Source organism: Scomber scombrus, chromosome 17 (assembly GCF_963691925.1).
Source record: "Scomber scombrus chromosome 17, fScoSco1.1, whole genome shotgun sequence".
NCBI lineage: Eukaryota > Metazoa > Chordata > Actinopteri > Scombriformes > Scombridae > Scomber > Scomber scombrus.
Window position 1 is genome coordinate 20341012 of NC_084986.1, and position 21105 is coordinate 20362116.

General features: G+C 39.9%; 1 protein-coding gene across 1 annotated transcript in view; it reads right to left on the bottom strand.

Moving 5' to 3' along the window:
* Window positions 1–14821, bottom strand: part of ptprk (protein tyrosine phosphatase receptor type K) — a 112105-nt gene extending 97284 nt beyond the window's left edge. Inside the window, exon 1 of the mRNA XM_062436674.1 lies at window positions 14538–14821. Coding sequence (XP_062292658.1) covers window positions 14538–14622 — 85 coding nt within the window. The 5' untranslated portion in view covers window positions 14623–14821. The remainder of the gene's footprint in view (window positions 1–14537) is intronic.
* Between the last annotated feature and the right edge of the window lie 6284 nt (window positions 14822–21105).

Genomic DNA, 21105 nt, shown 5'->3' on the forward strand with positions numbered 1-21105 from the left:
TGCAGTGGCTCTCCTTCGCCTCTTTCACTCCCTCTCACACTTCTGCTGCCTCGATTAAAGTCTCTCTCACTCCCTCTTTCAATCTCTTCCTGCTCTCGTTGGACCACTAACCTTGATTCACTGTTCTACTCAAATCTGCCTCGGGCTGGGACACACACACACACACACGTATGGGAAGATTTACAAGCAAACACACAGTGGCATATGCTGAATGGGAGACATACACATGTACTTGACCATGGTAAAGTAGAAGTGGTTAGTTTGGGGCCAGTGCGAAGGGGAAAGTGTGGCTAACCAAAACCACATGTGGCTGACTCTCACTCTCGCTCTGTCCAGAGGTATGTAAGCCTCTGGAGCGTGTGTGTGAGTGTGTGTGTGTGTGTGTGTGTGTGTGTGTTTGTGTGGGTGTGTGTTCGTGTGTGGAGGGGGAGGTGTGATAGAGAGCAAACGGCAGACAAAAGAGGCAGAGCGAGCTCATGCTTTGACTTTAACCTTTATTTGTCCAGGGAATAGACATGCTGCTATACATTTACATGGTTACACACCTGGGAGCTGACACACTCTTACCATGCAGACTTCTACTGGTCCTCCTGCAGCAGAGCAACTAGTTTAGACAGAGGTTACATTAGTTGTTCAAGAGCAAAGCTGCTACAACCATGAAGTGGTAGTTACTAGCCCTTGGAAGCCAGAAAATGCTGTCTATTAGTTAAATGCCCACGATGGGTGTTTTGAGATCTAAAAGTTTACATCCACACAGAAAAGACATTTAAAGACATTAAAAAAATACCTAAATCTTCAGTTTTTGTACTTCATCTTAGTTTCAGTGCAGCTGATCAAACCATAAAAGGCTTTTCACTGAAATCAGACTGCTGGCAGACAACGGCACCAGTAATTTGAGGGTAAGGGTCACAAATGCTACGTATAAATCACAGCTAATTACAAACTCTGCTGCTGCATTGAGACCGTCAGAGATCACTGTTTTTAAGATACAGACCCATTAGCCTTCTATCCAATGAAATCTCTCGGCACTCACACCAGAAAAGGTATGATATGTCATGGTTATGATATGAAAGAAAAAAAAACATAAATACTGAGCAGACGATCACTAAGTCTTGAAAGAGATTGATGCTGCAGTTAGTAGTCTGGTATATTGAACTTAAACAGGGTGATGGCACACTGTCAAACACAATGCGTCACTGTTTCTATTGGCCAATGATGCTAATATGTATAAATCTGATCAATGTCGATCTCTATTATGAGCTTTAATTATACTAAAGTGAATGAGAGTGAATGAGACTAGAGATGTAGCTGGAGGTGATAGAAAGTTGGCTTTTTAACATTAAAGGTATATTAAGTATCAAACTGTGTCTGTGTCAGCATTTCTACAACAAATAGACACTGGAGAGGGATTTCAAAAAGCTATTACTTCTTATTAAACTAATAATGTACTATCTAGTAATAACTATAAGAAAAGTTAGTCATTATAACAAGAAACTGAGCAAATATCTCTGTTATGTTGGCAGCAGGGAAATATTCCACACATTATTATTAGAGTTTAACAGCCTGTTCATATTACTAAACAGACATTCACACGCAGACTGCAGTAGTTCTGTTTCAAACGTGTACTCAACTTCATATAGCTCACTTTGTAGAGAGGGACTAACACTATAAGACAGAGCGACGCTGTTAGTTAAGGTAGTATTGTATGCGTGTGTGTGTGTGTGTGTGTGTGTGTGTGTGTGTGTGTATGTTGGTGAGGTTGAGTGTAAGAGACAGTTTATGTCATGGGGAGGTAGCTCTGTATCTGCTAACCGTTACTCCAACAAGACAGCTCCCTTTGCTCATACATACACACACACACACACACACACACACACACAAACAAACACACGCAGAGGATACACACGGACACGTTATTTACTTTTGGCCCACTATAGACATAGTGACAGTTAACCTAGCCACTTAATAAAATGAGACAGTCTCTTCTACAAAGACTTGTATTTGGTGGTGGTGGGGGGGGTGTGTGCATGTGTGTGTGAGTCCCAGTAAATCTGGCTAAACTGAAAACACAGCAGAGAGAAAACACTAACAAAAGCATTCCAGAAAGAGGGTGAGAGATAGCAAGAAAGAGTCAGGAGAGAGAGAGAGACCTTGACGCGAGAGAGGAGGGGGTGAGGCAGAGATGAAGGGGTGAGAGTGTTGTGTGCCAGCATGACACTGGAGAGAAGAATTTGTTTTTCAATTTTTTGAGCTATCAGATTAAACAGACAGATACACCATTTCATTTAGCAGCTTTGAAGAGACATTAACTAGATTTGGCTGACATTTTCTCAATGAATCTATTAATTATTTAGACTATAAAACATCAGTAAACAGTGAAAGAAGTCCACAAATGGCCTGTTGTGTTTGACCAATGGCCCAAAATTCAAGAAAATTGAATTTACGGTCATATAACACATATGACAAGCAGGAAATGGGTTGGCAATCTTACTTTAAAAATGAATTAAACTATTAATCAATTATCGAAATAGTTTGTCAATTGTCTAATCAATTCATCAACTCTTCTCTGCAACTCTAATTTCCTTTCTCAGATTGTCTCCAATCTGATTTTCTTGTTTAATTACAGAATGATGAGTTAACGATGCTGAACTGATGGCTGATTGGTTGGTTAAACTTCTGGTGGAGTGTCAAATCTTGTTGTATCTATTTATTGAAAAGTATGATATGAGTAAATTTAGTTGAGGAAAAGATTTGTAATGTTGGTGATTCAATGAATGCTGTCTACTGCTCCGGCCAACAAGTAACAACGTTTTCTAGACAAACTGGGTTGTTTTCATCTTATTTTTAAAAAACAGCCCACTGTTTCTGCATTTTTTTATTATTCCAAAAGTTGCTCCTGAGTGTAATTCCCTTAACAATTGCTATTTCCACCTTAAATAGAATCCACATGCTTTATCCCTGTAACACAACACCATTCAGTCTAGATTTGGGAACATGAAATCCCACCCTTGCTCTTGTGGGTCTTTAGAAGGGGAAACACATAAATGGGAGAAATGGGGAAGAGGGGGGTGAGCCAGGGGGGGATAAGAAGGGGCATTGGAGGTGGGGGAGAAAGAGGACAAGGGGGGAGAGAAGGAGAGAGAGAACATGAGAATGGTGGTGGTGGTGAGAGGGAGTTGATAAACGTTGTGTTGCTTTGTTTAGATTAGTGAGCCATAAATTCCAAGGAAAAAGGGGGGATGAGGAGAAGAAGAGGGGAGTGAGGTAAAGTAACCGTTAGGAGGAGGGAGGAGTGAGTCGTACATGGATATGTTTAGAGGAGAGGTGAGCAGGAGAGGAGAGACTTGTTTGACTAAACTGACTGATTTCGCTCGACTCCACCAGACACGGTGGAGTCTACATAGTATCAACATCACAGAGGAGTGAGTGTTGCTCTGTGTGTGTGTATGTGTGTGTGTGTGTGTATGTGTGTGTGTGTGAGTGTGAGTGTGAATGTATGTTGTTACAAAAAAAATGAAATACCTTCATGTTAGGAATCTCAAGGCTACTTCCCCAATGTTAACCTCTCATGTCCTATTTTGGTGTTTTTTCTTGGTAACGTTCACATGTTGCTCTGCAGTGCGTGCGTCCGTTGGGAATTTCACTGCGCTGCCTTCTCTTTCTTATCATTTCCAGTGGAAAGGACACACTGTGAGCACCGTTCAAACAACTCTGCAGTTCTCTAATCGGGGCAGTGGAAATCATGGCCGGGCTTTCCCACGAGCATTCAAGTGCTGCTCACTTAAAAACAGACATGCCTCAGGGTGAAATAAGGCCTCAGTAGGTGTCCTGACTTTAATCTATGGTAACTGTGGAGAAACTATTGTTTAGTTTTATGAATGCGTGGAAATAAATCTGACTGCTTGGAGGTACTAGTTTAGGGATCTGCAGGCAGTCTAAAGTGTTGGTGGAGCTGTGTGCTTCAGTTTTGATGCAAGCCAGTAATACACTGTGTTTAAGTGACCTATTTTTAACCCTTTAAAAGTCCTTTCAACTGTTTGATAGAGCACATTTTGAGTTATCTCTTGTAGTTGTTGTTGGCTTTCTTCCAGGATATTAGTGAGCTTTTGGAATGTGGTCTGTTTAGGGGTTTTAAAGGTAATCATGTTCAACTTTTAGAGGGCTTACTGAAAAATAAATTGGTGCCCTTAAAAAAAGTCAAAAAATTGATGTAATTCTAACAATATTCCATTATACATTTGTTGCAATTATTAGTACATAATCAGTACAATTTCTCTGTGTTTTTAATGAAAATACAATGATCAGTGTATTCCAGGGTGATATTGCTAATACTAGTAAAACTAAGTCAACAAAGCTGTAGCCCTCTTATATTTAGTATGCATATGTTTTAATTTGTTACATGCAGGACTTACTTTTACTATTTACTATGACTTCATCCAAGAGTGTGTTTCAGGAATCAAGGCTGAGGCAGACACGCGGACTGACAGACAGATGGATGTTCCAACATTTAAATGTCTGTCTCCTAACTCCCACACACAGCCTGTCTCTCACTATGATTGACTGTAGGTGCATATACGTGCACATGATCGCTGTCAGGGCTGACCATGTGTCTGCAGTCACCTAGTCATCTGTAGACAGGCTGGCAGGAAGGCAGAGGGACGGACCAAACGACAGATTAAGATGGCAGGCAAACCGATAAAGGAGGGAAAAAATGATGTAACATCATTTAGAGGAAAAGATAGCTCAGGAATATCTGCTAGAAGATTTTAAATCTCTGCTCACAGAGACAGAAAGAGAAGCTGCATCGTGGTGATGTGAAGATACATAGTCGGGGGATGGAGATGATAATCTTAATGGACTGGTCATCTGTCTGTAAGCCCCTGATTCAGACATACACACACACACATGTATAGAGGTTTATAGATCTCAAAAGCTTTCTACTACTCTTCAACTCAAATCAGCTTAAAGAGGCGAGGAGAGGAGTTATTGAAAGGCATGTAAGGACAGTAGAAATCATGTCCTTTTTTATCTGAGATATAGAGAACATATAGCAGCAATATGCCTGAAAGTGACTGGAGCTGAATGTCCGCTGGGATTTCATCATAAGACTACACACAGAGATCAGGAATGAGACTTAATGTGGTATACTGCACATAGATTGCTTATGGCTACTTTTGTGTGTTTGTGTGTGAGTGTATGTTGTAGCCTCATGACAGATGTCTTCTTAACTGGACTAATGGAAAGCACTTCAGCCACTGCCTATAGCTACACACACACACACACACACACACACACACACACACACACACACACACACACACACACACACACACACACACACACACACACACACACACACACAAGCCCTTTGGCTGTGTTTATAAGCCCAGTCCAACTGAAGGCTAACACAAAGAGGCCTTGATCCCACATTCACACACATGGACACGCACACTTCCACGCACACACATCTTGGTTGTCACATTTACTCAACATACACACAAGGAGAGAGGGGTGTGCGATATGACGGCAGTAGATGTGAACAATTAAAAATGTCTCCACAATCTGCTTTTACACAGAGATTGTTAGAATGTGCATTATAGCAGGATACTAGCAAAAGGCTAACGGCTAACAGCGCCAACATGGCAAGCGCCTCGTACCACATCTCCAATCTGCTGGAGAAAATGACTTCCAGTGACAAGGTTTTTGGGGTAAAAAACAAGCTCACACCAGAGCAAACTAGCTGCCTGGTTCACATCAGAAGCCCAACCTGCTAATTGCCTGAAATGACACCCAAATGCTTCTACACAACATTGACTGTTTGCTTTTCAGCTGTGATATTAGTTTGCTTTCATGCTGCAATATCCATTTTAAAAAAGGCCAAATAGACTGTCGCTACTTTTTAATGCAGCCGTGCACACCTGCTCTTATTTATTTATGGAACTATTTGTGTTTCATGGGTATTTTATGTTGTTTGTGAGCCCCTAACCTAAGACAAATTTCTAACATCCTGTCATAGACTATTAAGTTTTTTGAATTTTGATTACTGTTCACTAACTTGAAAAAGGGCTTTAAAACCGTTTTTTTAAACCATGTTTTTGCCATATCGCTCATCCTTAACATAAAACCACTGCCTTAAGTAAAGCAAAATATAAAGAATAACTTTTTATGATGTTTTAATCTAAATGATCTCTCCAGCAGTTTTGAAGGTGGCAGAAATAACCCTACACAGGCCACAAAAAAAGGCACATGCTTGTAAAGCATCACACTTTGGATGATATTCCCATTGAAACGCTATTTTTCAAGAATATTTTGAGGTTGAGAAAAGAACAAGAGTGATAATGTGGCACAAATCCCACAGCAGATTTGCAGCCAGTACAGTTGGTTACACTTTAGCCAACTGAGCAACCAGAATTCCCCAACCACCGTGTATTTTTGTCCTCGGTGGTTTAGCTTGACCCCGCCATCATCAAACATTTGCCAAACATGAAAGACAGTGCCAGAGCCAGGGTTTGGTTACTGTGACAAGAGGAAAAACTTAAGATTTGTGGTTTCAGCCCCAAGGCTGACACCTGGGAGGATCAGCTCTGCAGATATTTGTGATCAACCTATTGTAACATCAGGGAAATAAAGCCTCTGTTAAGAGATATATGGAAATATGTAGCATACCACAGCCAATCAACACACTACCCTTCAAATTACAGTGAAACACACTTGACATTTGCTTTGAAATGCTACTGTACACCTTTATGAATCCTTATCTTATCTACAAACTATGATTCACAGAGTACTGGAAGTAGTTACACACACACTGGAGACTGAGTTGAATGAAATCTACTGGGAACAGTGAGATCAGATGTAGAACCTGCCAAAACCAGTTTCAAGAACCTGTCCTGCTTAATAAGAACTGACAGTATTTCTGCCCTGCCGGGCTTTCATTAGGTCTCTATTATTTTTGTATTAAATCATTTTTGTTTTGGTGCATAGCACTGCACAATCCTGTGTTTGACTCACACACACAAACACACACACAATAAAAATGTAAAAAAAACAATCTGAGCATCTTCTTTCAGTTTTTAAGCATTGACGGGACTGTGACCTTGCAAAAAACGAACTGAGGTTTTTTTTAATTTTCTTTGATTTTTCTTAATAAAAATACAAACATCATATTTGCTTTGATTTTTGGCGCTGTCACAGCAAAGCCTTGTGGGATACCAAACCGCAGTTACACAGCGGTCTCTCTGTCTGTCTGTGCTGTGTGAAGCGTCTGTGCCAGATTTTACTAACCTGTCACTTTCACAATGAAAAAACAAGGTCCTCATTAACAAGCGACCGCTGGGAGTGTTTGTGTGTGAACGAGGGAAAAAAACAGAAAAGGAGAAAAAGATGGAGGATATGTGTGAGACCAAGTGGGAGGATGTGTGTGGTTGCTAAAGTGGATAGTTATGGAGAAGAAGAAGAAGAAGAAGAAGAAGAAGAAGAAGAAGAAGAAGAAGAAGAAGAAGAAGAAGAAGAAGAAGAAGAAGAAGAAGAAGAAGAAGAAGAAGAAGAAGAAGAAGAAGAAGAAGAAGAAGAAGAAGAAGAAGAAGAAGAAGAAGAAGAAAGAAGAAGAAGAGAAGAGAAGAGAAGAGAAGAGAAGAGAAGAGAAGAGAAGAGGAGAGGAGAGGAAAGATTGCGAGGAGAACAAAGTAACTCAGAACTCCTTTAATAAAGCTCAACTAAACAAACAGCACCTGGTAACTTCAAACCTCCCAACAGCTGTTTAACTACATACAGACAGAGACAGACACAGACTAGAAGGAAGACACACAGACAAATGGCAAACAGATTAACCAGCAGCCTGGTTGGCAGAGTCACAAATACAGACAACAGTACACCAGTACGAGAGAGCTCCTAATATTTCATCACTTCAATTTAGGGCTGAACAATGCATTTTATTTGTTGAATTAAATACTGTTGTGATACAGAAGTGTCCTGGCCAGTCTACAGATTGAAGAAAATCACACCATAATCATTTTAACACATTTTTTTTAATGAAAACGAGAATAATGATGCAAAAACGATCATTCCCTCTAATATTGCAAATCATATCGCACTTGTAATATCAGTCAAATTAGATATATTTCCAGAATCGTTCAGCCCTAATTCTATTAAGTTTGTAACCATAGAGATTACTTCCAGGGAGTGAAATAGCTGTGAAATGACCTGAAAGTTCTGCAAAGCATTCAAACAACCTCAAATCGAATCAAACAGTTCATGGGTAACATTTTCACACTGTGAAAACATCCAAACATCACTACATACTGTACACGGTGTAAGACACTACACTATTAAATGAGCATGAAGTCAAAATGGGATGGTTAGTAAACACGGCGGCAGAGAGACGGGATGACAAAACAAAAAACTACGTCGATAAAAACACAACGCCCACACACAGCTAAAGAATCCAAAAGTTAAGGTGAGGACTGTGAGCTAATGACGATGACAGGAACAACCAGGGTAACACATGTAGCTAGTCGGAACTCACCCTTCTCAGCGCGCCCCATGTGAGCTGGGTCCAGTGAAAGCAACAGAGAATAATAAGAAAGAATTAGATTGGATTGCATGCACAGACAGTCACATATACACATGAGATACTGATACTGGGTTTAAATTTGATACCACTTCCCTCTTTTTCCCCCCCAAATTTAAAAATGAGTACATCTCACCGTGTGGAAGTCAATGTGATCATTTTATGGAAGCTAACATGAGGCTGAGAACTGCTGTGGTGATAAAAACTAAGTGAGCAGCCAGGTGACGCAACTGACGACAGAAACTCTGAATTTGATCATTTTCTTATTGATCCACTAATCGTTGCACCCATAGAAAACATGCAACCTCACATTTAGTGGACTTGCAAGCAAATCTCTTTAGTAGTGTTGATCTGATGACTCGCACAGGTTCCTTTAACCAACACATGTCCGACCTCAACCTTTCCCCTCTGCCCTCAGCTAACCCTGAGGTTACCCCTAAAAATAATCATTTTACCAAGACTGTCTTCACCTGCTGTCCCTTCTCTCAATCTCCTATGTCTACATTGCTGTTATATTATTATCATTATTATTATTATTATTATTATTATTGTGGGACTAATAAAGGAATATCTTATCTTATCTTAACTCATCACCACACACACTAAACTACACAACTGGTATTGAGGCTACACACATGTGTGTCTGTGTGAGCGTGAGGGAACAAGTGTGTGTGTGTGTGTGTGTGTGTGTGTGTGTGTGTGTGTGTGTGTGTGTGTGTGTCTGTGTCTGTGTAAGCGTGAGGGAACGATGGTGTGTGTGTGTGTGTGTGTGTGTGTGTGTGTGTGTGTGTGTGTGTGCTCTGTAATGTAATTAATCAGCTCAGAGTGTTGATTACTTAATCTGTCATTAGCCAGTCATGTGTGTAAGAGAGTGTGTGTGTGTGTGTGTGTGTGTGTGTGTGTAAGTGTGTATGTGGGGCAGCAGTGTGTTTCAAGGACCCCTTGTACCGACAGCTGTGACCGGAGCCAAACAGGGCAGAGCAGAGATTGATGATACTGGACTAATACCATCATTCATCAGGGATGTGATATTTCCTGGATTGTGGATTTGTTTTGGATGTATTGCCTCTCTTCATTTCCATTGAGACTTGAACACGTTCTTGGTTGACTTCCTGCTCGCTGATTGATGATTCGTGCCCATCATCTACCCGTTCCTACAGGCTGCTTACTTAATAATGTTAGGTACATTTCCATCCGCCTGTTTTTGTGCACATTTTCAATTTGATCATAAAAAAGCTGAGTGAAAAGGGTCGGTAATTTGGAAAAAAGTTGGAAAAGTCGGGATTTCGGGAAACATGAAGATCCGATGAAGGCTCATTAAAAGCACCTTGACGTTGTGGTGCCTGCTGCTGTTTCTACTACAGTATAGACGATGCATTCGTGTCATGCTGCCAGCCACCGTTTCATCACTCAACTACACCAGAAAGCCCAAAAAGTAAAGAATAAAAAGTGAACATGTATAAAATGTCACAGAGGCTGATAAAAACACCTCAGGGAAAGGTTGATGAGAAGAGATAAATTAATTATCAATAATTAGAGCTGCAATGAATCATCTGTTAATCTACATTCTGTGGTTACAGCTTCTTCCATGTGATAATTTGCTGTTTTTCTTCATTTTATATCAACACCTTGTTTTTTTTTGGATTACTGGCATGCCAAAACAAAGACCTCAAGCTATGGGAAGTTGTGATGAACATTTTTGGCATTTTCTAGCATTTGATAGATTTAATGTTTAATCAGTTAATACAGAAAATAATGATGAAAGTGTTAATTGCAGCTCTATGCCATCTTGGGGGGGCAAAGCAACAAAGATTGGCCATGGTGTATCAGAGTTAGTGGGGGGACAAGTTGACAAAGGTGCTCTGATTTTGTATTTTTAAAATAGAAATGTCTAACTTTTTAAATGTAAACATATCAACATCTGGAAGGGCCACATGTTCACCTCCACCCTCAAACTCACTTTATGACAACAAGAGACTGGAAGGTTACACTGTCATTACGTGATGCCAGCCCATTTTCCAACACAAATCCTCAAATTCATTCACACACACATGCGTGCAGTCTAATGAGGGATTAGCTAATGAATTCTCTGAACAGATTAATTACATTTTACACACACACTTGTGTGCCTGCAGACTTCATCCCCAAATGACTGAAGAAATGAGCCAGTGTTTTCAAAGAGAGTTTTTTTTAATTTATCACTAAATTGAAATCCGTAGAAGCAGATTGGCTGTGAGCAAAGTGGTGTTTGATTTTAGGAGCAGACATTAAGCAGGATCGGCATGGTAGCGGACTGAAGCCGTACTTTTTAACAAGTAAAATAAATAAAACAGCCTTTGATTTGATGCCATTTTACATGGCATGAGTAGAATGAAAAGGCATTTTCACATGAATCTAAATGAGAAGCAAACATGCTTGTCTTTGTACCACTGTACTCCAGAGGGCTTAAAAGCATCAGCCTCCCTCTCTCTCTTTAAGTGACAGCAACACACATGAGTTGACGTACACATTTGCTCCACACACACACACACACACACACACTCCCTCCTGCCGTTTTCACAGTCTCTTGAGTGGAGGAGATGCCCACGGCCAAAAACCAATGGTTGCATTTCTTGTTTTTTCCCCCCCCTACTCTCCTCTTTCTGAAAATCACTCTCTTTCTCTCGCCTTTCGCTGAGAAAATACACATTTTTATTTCATCTTCCAAATGGAGCTGAAAAGTAATTATAATTAAACCAACTTGGTTCTAATGTTCAAATTACATAAATAATTTACAATTATAATTAAACCAGCTCAGATGTGATGCTCAGTAGCAGCGGCAGCCTTCTAATTCGTCTGGAGACAGTAATGGAAAACAATTATTTCACTTCATTAAGATTAAAGACGCCTGGAATCTGTGTCACAACTCGATCAGAGAAGAGACAGATTTAGAAAGTTGTCAAATTAACATAAACTCAGTTACTGACTTCATAAAGGCGGTAAGACACACGCACAATGATTCACATTTAATACACTGAATGTGTAAGTGATAAGCCACAACAAAACTGCAGCAAAGCAGCATGATAAGCACAGACAAGAGTCAGACACATTTATATAAATGCCATCATTTCTATTTGACTTTCTAAATGGGAAAGTGGAAGATAAAAAGGGAAATTAGAATGTCTATTGTCTAAATCTGGCTAACACAAACTCAAAGTGACTTTGGTAATACATGACAGACTGTTTTAAATCCTGACGTTTCTCGTCCTTGTCTGTGATTTTAGAGTGCAACGAGTAATGATGCAGCACCACCACCACACACATCTCCCTTGTGATTCTCTATGATTTCCTTCACTATTGGCATCTAATCCAGCACTCGCCACTTATTCTCAGTGACAGTTCACATTGTTTGTATTAACGATCTGCCAGTTAACCCTATCAGCCTCATCGGTTACACATTTCACAGAAATGATTTAATATTCTGAGTGCTGTCAGGGATTAAAAATGACTGTGGAGGTCAGGAAAGACCAGCGTGGCCTCTTTTTGATCCAAACGCAAGGATCTGTTGTGTCAAAAATGACAATTAGGATTCACAGTGCATAATAATGAGAGCATTGCAGTCATGTGGAGGTATTTGACAGTAAACAATTGGACCCATTCATTGCAATTAAACAACCATGCATCTTTGTTTTTGTATTTTCATATATGAGGCAATGTCTGTTTATTCAGCGTCACAACTCACTTCAAGTTCTCTCTTTTTAACCCACTTTTCCACACTAACGATAGACCACCCCCCGCTGTATGTAAAGCAGCATCTAGTCACTAGTATTTACTTGCAAATTAACTGCACTCAAATTCCCAAAGAAGCCTCAAAGAAATTCCACACATTTGTTACCCTGTGGACCAAATGGCCACAAGGGAGGGGAAGAGAAAGAGGGGGTAGGGATGGGGTACAGGGATGGGGTATGAAGAGGAGGAGGAGGGAGGAGGTGGGGGGCAATAAAGCTCAGATGAAATGGTAATTAATGTCTAATTTCTATGCAAATCATTAACAAGCCTGAGCAGAGGACGACTTTAAAAAAAAAAAAAAAGTATTTCTGGTTATTTCCAGCACTTAAATTGAGCTTGGTTTTGTCCTTTATTGCAGCTTTATTGTAATTCTGGAGGTCAACTTTCTGACAACTCTCTACCCCTCTCTCTCTCTCTATCGTTGGGTTCTTTGCAGAACAACTGCTGAATGCGGAAACGCAAAGCAGCCACGCAGTCAAGGAGACACAGGTAGGTTTCTTTTTTTTTTTTTTTTGGGGGGGGGGGGGGGGGGGGGGGGGGATTGCGCGGAGACGGAGAGAGCTGCAGAAAACAAAACAGTTGATTTTTCCTCCGCGTACGATCGGACCTTCACCACCAGCACCACCACAGCTGTAGCTTAACTTAATACTACCAGTTCATTTACGAGACTTTTGCAGAAGCATCGCATCTAAAGAGTATCAAACAGCACTATCACAGCCTTTTTCCTTCTCGGAGAGCGTATACGTGTTCCTGCACACACACACACACTAAAGAGAGGTGCAGACGCATTTTTACGATGTGGGTTACTTACAAACTGAGTGCAAAATTAGGAGAAGAGTTTAATGCAAAAAATATATTAAACACAGCACACGCTTGCATGCAGCTTAACTGTGACTATTTAACTTTGCACAATCTCCACCTTACAAACAGTCAATTAAATCACATCTGACATCATAAATATTCACAGACGCGAGTTAGTCATGAGATGGAATTGAGTCCGCTGTCTCGTGTTAATGCATGTTTTTTTCTCCGTAAATCAAATCATACGGGTGCAAGAACATAATTTCCTTCATAAAATAGGCGATCAGCAAACAGACTATATTCCTAACCATTAGGTTTTATTGCATGCAGCGCGAATAAAGTTGGGAGTCGGAGAGGGTCATTTGATTTGCAAAGCGCTTGCGAACCAAACCGACTATTTTTCTATTCCCCGACAGACAAAAAGCGCTACAGTCCTCCAGGAAAGACTTAAAACACACCACATGCTATAGAAGATGATGGCATAGAAATTACAAATAGTCCTACATGCATTTAAGTGCAATGCGAGTCAGAGTAAAGTCATTGTTGAATACCACAGATCACTGTAAGATAGCCACAGGATGGAAATGCCATGAAGTAAAAGATCAGTCATAAATAAAGATATGAGAAATCCTTGTGATAGCCTATTACACAGATAGTACAGTGATTAGAGGTTGACTAACTTTTTCTCCATTTTACGCGTTTGCGAGGCTGCACGGCTCATCGGCTCCCCTATCTCTCTATTCAAGGTCTATACTCTATGCTACTTGAAACGCATGCTATTAACTGGTACCCCCATATAAAAGCTGCACATTTTACACATCTTATCCCGCTTTATCATCACTGTCAGTAAATGTAGCCTGTGTTTTATTAAAAAGACACCCTCTTTACTAGATTTATTAAGGATATCCCCCGTCCGGAGTGCTGTGATAGCGATGTGAGCACAAGCAGAAATATTTCAAATTAGTTTTCAACCTTTACAGCAGAGTTCACCTCGCAGACATTGAGGCATTGAGGTCAGTGTTAGTCATTTGTGTAGCTAAGTAAGCGCAAACTACTTGGCAAACAGGCTGAATTCAAACAAGCACCGACTATCTCACGTACGGGCTTTCATGCGCCTCGCACGAAACGACAGAAACATTTTCACACATTTCAACAGTTAAAATAGTGAAAATACGTCTTCTTTGTCCTATAAACCAGTACGTCCCGCATCCCATGACATTTAAAAGCAGCCCGCAGACGATTTTCAACACGGAGACTAACTTTTCTGCTACACCTCAAACACACCTGTCAGGAATATAAAGCCGTAAAGAGATGGAGGAAAGGCGAAATATAGTCTAAACTTTCCTCTCTTTAGACAAAAAAACACACAAAACTGTGTTTTTGCTGTGTTTGTCCTTACCTGTCGGTATCTGACCGGAGACGGTTGATAAAAGTGTGGAGAGGAGAAACAGGAGTCCCGGGGAAAAGGAGAAAAGTGTATCCATGTTTTAAACCGTGGCCGTTTGCGAAGTCTGTAACTGTTTTCCCCTCCGGAAAGTTTGTTCCCTGCAAGTTTCTCCGTCTTCAGTCTTCTTTTTTTCTGTGTTTAATGGGTTATTATTCCTCCTGTTGTCGCGGAGTCAACCGCCCCATTCTCTCTTTTCTCCGGTTTCTCTCTTTTCGCTTCCTACGGGCTCTCGCGGACCCTACACTTTGTTTCACGCGGAGTGAGGGAGCGAGCGCGCGTGCGAGGGTGAGTGCTAGAGAGAGAGAGAGAGAGAGAGAGAGAGAGAGAGAGAGAGAGAGAGAGAGAGGGAGAGAGGGAGAGAGTGTGTGACGTCACAGTTGATTGAAACGACAAAAAAAACAATCAGTTCATTAAACGACAACAAAGTAAAACGCTATTTATACATTATGGAACTGTTTTCTCTGAAACCTGCTTATATTTGTGTACATGTGTACTTCTGTTTTTGAATTGTATGTAAATATTTAAATTAATATAATTAATAATTTAAATATTTTAATTTTACGTTCTTCATGTTATTTAAATCTGGTTTGTATGTGATGCTATTGTTTATCCCTTTGTTCATTAAAAAAAGAGACAAAAGCACAAATTAGGAGAAAAATTGGATTGTTAGACATTATATATTAGATATTTTTAAAGATTGAATTCCTTCCTTCATTAGGCCTACTGTAATCACCATCGTCACTTAACCTGTGACAGGTAAGTAGCCTACATTTAAATTTGAGGGGGAAAATTATGTTTTATATTCTGCTAACCATCTTCAAAATGTCCTCCCTCTTTTAATTTTAATTCAATTATTTGCTTCTATAATTCTCACCACTATCTACATTAAATTGTTCAAATGTTATATATCTCATATATCATATACTGTGCAGTCATTGAAGGGCTGTATAACGTACAGATTTAAGGTAAGCTACTAGTGTTTTACTTGACCCCCTTTAATAAATAAAGTTTATTAACAATAATAATAATAATAAACCTTATTTATACAGCACCTTTCAAAACACAGGTACAAATTGCTTTACAATAAAGCAGAAACACATTTAAAACATAATGAGAATAAAGCAAAATACAAAACTATTAAAACTAAAACTCATAATAAAAGCACAATTGGAGTAACAAAAACATGGCAGGGAATAAAAGCACAAAAAAGCTTCTTTTAAAAAAAAAGTGATTGTAAAAGTGATTTTAAAGCTGCGACAGAGCTTGCAACCCTAATCTCCTCAGGCAGGGCATTCCAAAGACCAGGGGCCCTGACCACAAAGGCTCTCTCACCTTTGTGAATCAGTCTGAACCTTGGAACAGTGAGGAACGACGCCTCCGAGGATCTCAGGGAACAAGAAGGGACATAGGACACTAAATGATCAGATAGGTAACTTGGGGCAAGGCCTCTCAGGCCTTTATAAGTAATCAATAAATCTTAAATTCAATTCTAAAAGCAACATGTAGCCAGTCTAAGGAAGCCAGCAACAGTGTAATTTGATCATACTTCCTAACTTGCATCAAAAGTCCCGGCAGCAGACAAGTTGGAGGAATGAATAACAGTAATGCTTTCATTTTTAAGATGTTTCTGAGATGTTTCTGAGATGACAGTTTCTGAGATTATTTATATAAGCTTAAGTTTTGATCTAAAATGATACCAAGATTTGCGCAATGCAGAGTTGTCGAGTGAGACACACAACCAAGACTATTTGAGATTTGGGAAGTCTGAATCAGTATCTTGGTCTTGTCAGCATTTAACTTCAGGAAGTTTTGTGACATCCACTTATGGATGTCCTCGAGGCAGGTTGGCAGTGTTCTGATAGTTGTTAGTAGGATCACAGCTAAGATAAATCTGACTGTCGTCCATGTAAAACTGAAAACTGATATTGTGTCTGTGTATAAGGTGGCTTAGAGGGAGCATGTAAATGGAAAAGAGGATTGGACCCAGAATCGATCCTTGTGGAATCCCACAGTGAACCCTTGTCGCAACTGACCTGGCATCAGCAACACCCACACAAAAAGGCCTGTGTTTTATGTACGAAGTAAATCATTTTAGACCAGTGTCACTGATAACCACCCAGGTTACCAGACAATCCAAGAGGATATCATGGTTGATAGGGTTGAATGCAGCACTGAAATCCAGGAGAACAAGAATGGGCTTATGAACAGCATCAGCTGACAGCTATAAGTCATTTAAGATTTTAAGGAGGGCCGTTTCAGTGCTGTTTTTTTTCCTAAAACCAAATTTTAATTTCTCAAATAAATGAAAGACTTTACTTGCATTATTTTTACACGGTGAGATTACAACCTTTACTTAACTAAAGTATCTGAGTTCTTCTTCCAGCACTGTACATACTTTTTTAGTAATATTTTGATTGCAACAATTGTTTTTTCTTTTTGTATAGTACAGTAATGCACTTTTAAAGAGTAGTAGTATGTTTTAGACACTGTTATATAGTGTACACACAACATATAGTGTGTATATGTGCAAACCATTCATTTCCCCCTTACATTAACTTCCTCTTATTATGAACAATACTTTTGTATATATACAGAGCAACTTGATTTGCAATGATGAACTTAATTATGATCATGCCAGTGAAGTCAAATTTAAATCTGAGAGGAGAGCTGAATGAGGGAATATGAGCAGAAAAAGGTGCATTCATTATCTGATATGTTTCTCTTTGGTAAGAATACTTCCACAAACACACACACTCATAACAGTGTAAAATATATTCATCATTATGTAATATAGGTGATCCTATTTTTCATTTATTTGAATGGAACAGACAAGAAGTGAGAAAGTGAAAGGGTGGAGAGAGGCTGTGACTCATTTTAATCTTTTTTATGTTTTGGTAAAGAAACAATCATTGACCCTGATGAAGGCCACAAGCCGAAATGTTTTGGCCTACTAATGAAGTGTTGCTTTCTTCAGACCATTTTTTCTTCTCCATGCACCTTGGAAGTAAGTGAAGTTGTGCCAGAAACCTCCAACCTGTTTATGAAGAAACAATCGCACACAAAACTAAATCAGTGACATTTGTGCTGTTTTTCCATCATATACTATTGATTATTCCATGATAAAATATGTGGAGTTTTTTTAGGTCATATTGCCTCTAGCAATCATTTTCACTGGGTTAATATTGCAGCTTATGCTATTTTTTAAATTATTGATCATTCACTGAGTCAATAAAATGCCAGACGTATTGACAAAAACTTATTTCATAGTACCAGAGACTAACTTCAAATGACCTCATTTGTCTGACAAACTGTAAAAAGTAAATCAAAAACATAATTTTAGTTACAACAACTTACAACAATGGAAGTAAATCTTCACATATTGTGTTTGAAGCTGTAAAACCACAAAATGTAATATTTAAATACATTCCCGCTAATAAAGCAGTAGCGCCACTAGAAATGCTGGGCCCCCTAAAATATTTATAATTCCTCACACAGTCCAGCGCCCCTGTTAAGCCCCCTTAAGTATTCAACCACCCGACCCCCAAAGGAACCCTTGCTAATAAAGCATATAGAAAAGAAAAGAAAAGAAAAGAAAAGAAAAGAAAAGAAAAGAAAAGAAAAGAAAAGAAAAGAAAAGAAAAGAGAAAAAAAAGAATCAACTCAGTTCCTGTGCAAACAAGACACAAAAAGAAACGGACACAAACACACACAGAGATACAAAGGGAGATGAGATTTCATGTTAGGAGGCTATGTCCTATCATGTGACAATTTGTATTCATGTTAATGAAAGAGCCGACATAACATACTCTGCAGGACAAAAGTTATATTTCCTCAAAGCCAGAAACCAGAGAAACAGCTGGATCTGCAGTGTCACCAAGATGTACAGCCAGGAGCTACTTGGTTTTGATTTATAGGAGACCTTGTGGATGGTTGGTGGACTGTGAACATAACTAAACCTTTTCATTTTTTGCTAAGAACCCCCCTATCAAAAGTGATTTAGATTACTGGGCACTCTAGTTGAAGGATGACCTTTATAACCATTGTTTCAAACCACAAAATGCATCACCAGAAAGTTTCATTCAGTGCATTTTACACGTTTGCTCCTCATTCTCTGTACATACAATAAGCTCCCAGAGTGCTTGTGCATTATACTGCTAACTTGCTAATGTTAGCAGCAGCAGTTTTTTATACCTCCTAGAATGAAAAACAAATAATTTGCTCACGTTCCCCTTCAGACAGCAGTGGTGACAGCCATACATGTCAAAGCGGGGCTAGATAACATCATGACAGGCCTGCCAAAAAGACAAAATAGATGTTTTGATTTGGTACACAGCTGAGCTAAAAATATGTGGCGTGGATGGAAATGTACAAGCAGGGAACAGTTGTGTATCATCTGAGTGTGTTGGGTCTCTGTTAGTGCTACCTCTTCCACATAAAAGGTGTGAACAATCTCCTTTTCGTAGTTTCTGGCTGCGGGAAACAAGAATATTCACAATAAACTTTAAAAACTTTTAAAAACGTTTTCACCCCAAACACAAATGCAGGCACATGCGCAAACACACACACACAGATACACGCAAACACTCCAGACAATTGCTATGTCACCATGGAGTGGCTCATCCTCCAAACCCTCCCGTGGTCAGCTGTACGGACGGCAGCCAAAGCATCAAATTTATCAACGCTAATCTGAAAGCCTGCCCCGCACTCAAACCACCACAGCCTGATTTCTCCAACTATCCAACATCCAAAATAGCTTTAGTCAGCCTACACTAAAACATCAACACAAATGTGGCTTACACATAACAATGACATTGCTGTAGATTTAAAATCTCTGATTCAAATCCATCACAAAGAGAAACCTATACTCAGCCATTAGAAGATCAGGCCTTGCACTCAGCAAGTCATTAATAACACTGCTCAAGTCCAAGTCCTGCTGTTCTCTATTGAGAGTATATACCAGTCCAGCTGAGTCTTTCCTGTCTCATGCTGCTCTCCTTAAATAAGACTTTATCAACTTGAGCTTGGAGAATGATCACTTGCTGGTATGGTGAGGTATAATTAATACTGCGTTCCATTCTTCTTTGAAATTGGAAGTCAGAGCTGAGAATGACATCACACACAAGTCCAGTTTAGAAGTCAGAAAACCATTTCTAGCCAGGTTAGTCATTGATAGTAATACCAGTTGATAAAAATGCATTTCGCTGTATTTTGCTCATACAAACACTGTAGCAACATGCCCACAGATAGAAGTTGTACAGTGCTGTGTGTACGACTGATTTAATGAGACACAAACAAGACAAAACTGCTAATATACAGGATATAACTACAGCTTTCACACTGTTGATGCATGGGGCTACCATCTTGGATTTTGAGGTTGGGGCTGGTGGGGTTCGTCTGACTTTCCAAGTCCGATATCCGACTTCAGGGCGTGTTCCAGTTGATATATCCATCTGGGGACTCGGAAATTCCGAGTTCTGGGTACAACTGGAACATACCAATAGCTCTAGGTCTTGTCTTTGGACCCAGTACCATCATAGAGTCGCCAACTGTAGGGGGAATCTTTGTAAGACCATCACTGGGCACAGCTGAGTCTGACCTCTGAGGCCACAGTGGCAGAGAAATTCTCCTGGGCTGATACAGCTTCACTTGTGGAGCTAGATCAAGTAGATCTGTCTGCATACTTGCAGTATACATGACACGTCTTGGTTAGGTTTAGGCATGAGCAGTGAGATGGTTAGGATTAGGGTTAAGGGCTCGGGGGGGGGGGGGGGGGGGGGGGGGGGGGGGGGTATCGTGTAGCATGCCATTAGGATAGGTTAATAACATCAGCGGTGTGTGTCATGTAGTAAAGTGGGTGTGTTTGTGTAGGTTTACAAGACTGCAGATAGACCTTCCTAGAAGGCAATGGTGAGCTAATGTTAGCTCCTGGCTGCAAGTCCACATTGTTAGCATTCGATGAAGCATGGGTATGAGTATCTAAGTGTCTAATTTCAAAAGTTTAGCTGCACACTCTTCTCTGCTCACACTGTTCTTTTATCATCACTCATTTGAATGTCACTTTTTTCGTTTGGGCTTACTAAATGTTTCTTAAAACTTTTAAATATTACACACAAGGTGGGAAGGTGATACAGCTATACCACAATTACAAGTAATTTTTGTTATCACTGAAGGGTTGCTTTGAAGACTGCATGAATCATTAAATGTGAGAGAGGGCCTGTCTACATTAGTAAAGCAACAAAAATTCCCCCATACGTGTGCCCCTGACAGCTTTTGGTTCCTGGTGCAGCTGCACCGGTTGCTCTGTTGATATTCACGCCAGTGTGTGCTGGTAATTATGGGTGTTCTCCTACAGTCCAAACCATAAATGTGAATGTCTGGTCTGGAATTATAAGTGTCTTGCATAAAACCTGGGCATCTTGTAACTAAACATCTCTCTAATACTACCACTCTGCTTCGGTATGTGAATTTGCTATTGTTACATGGTGTTGCTACCCTGCCATTACAGGCAGCAGTGTAGCCT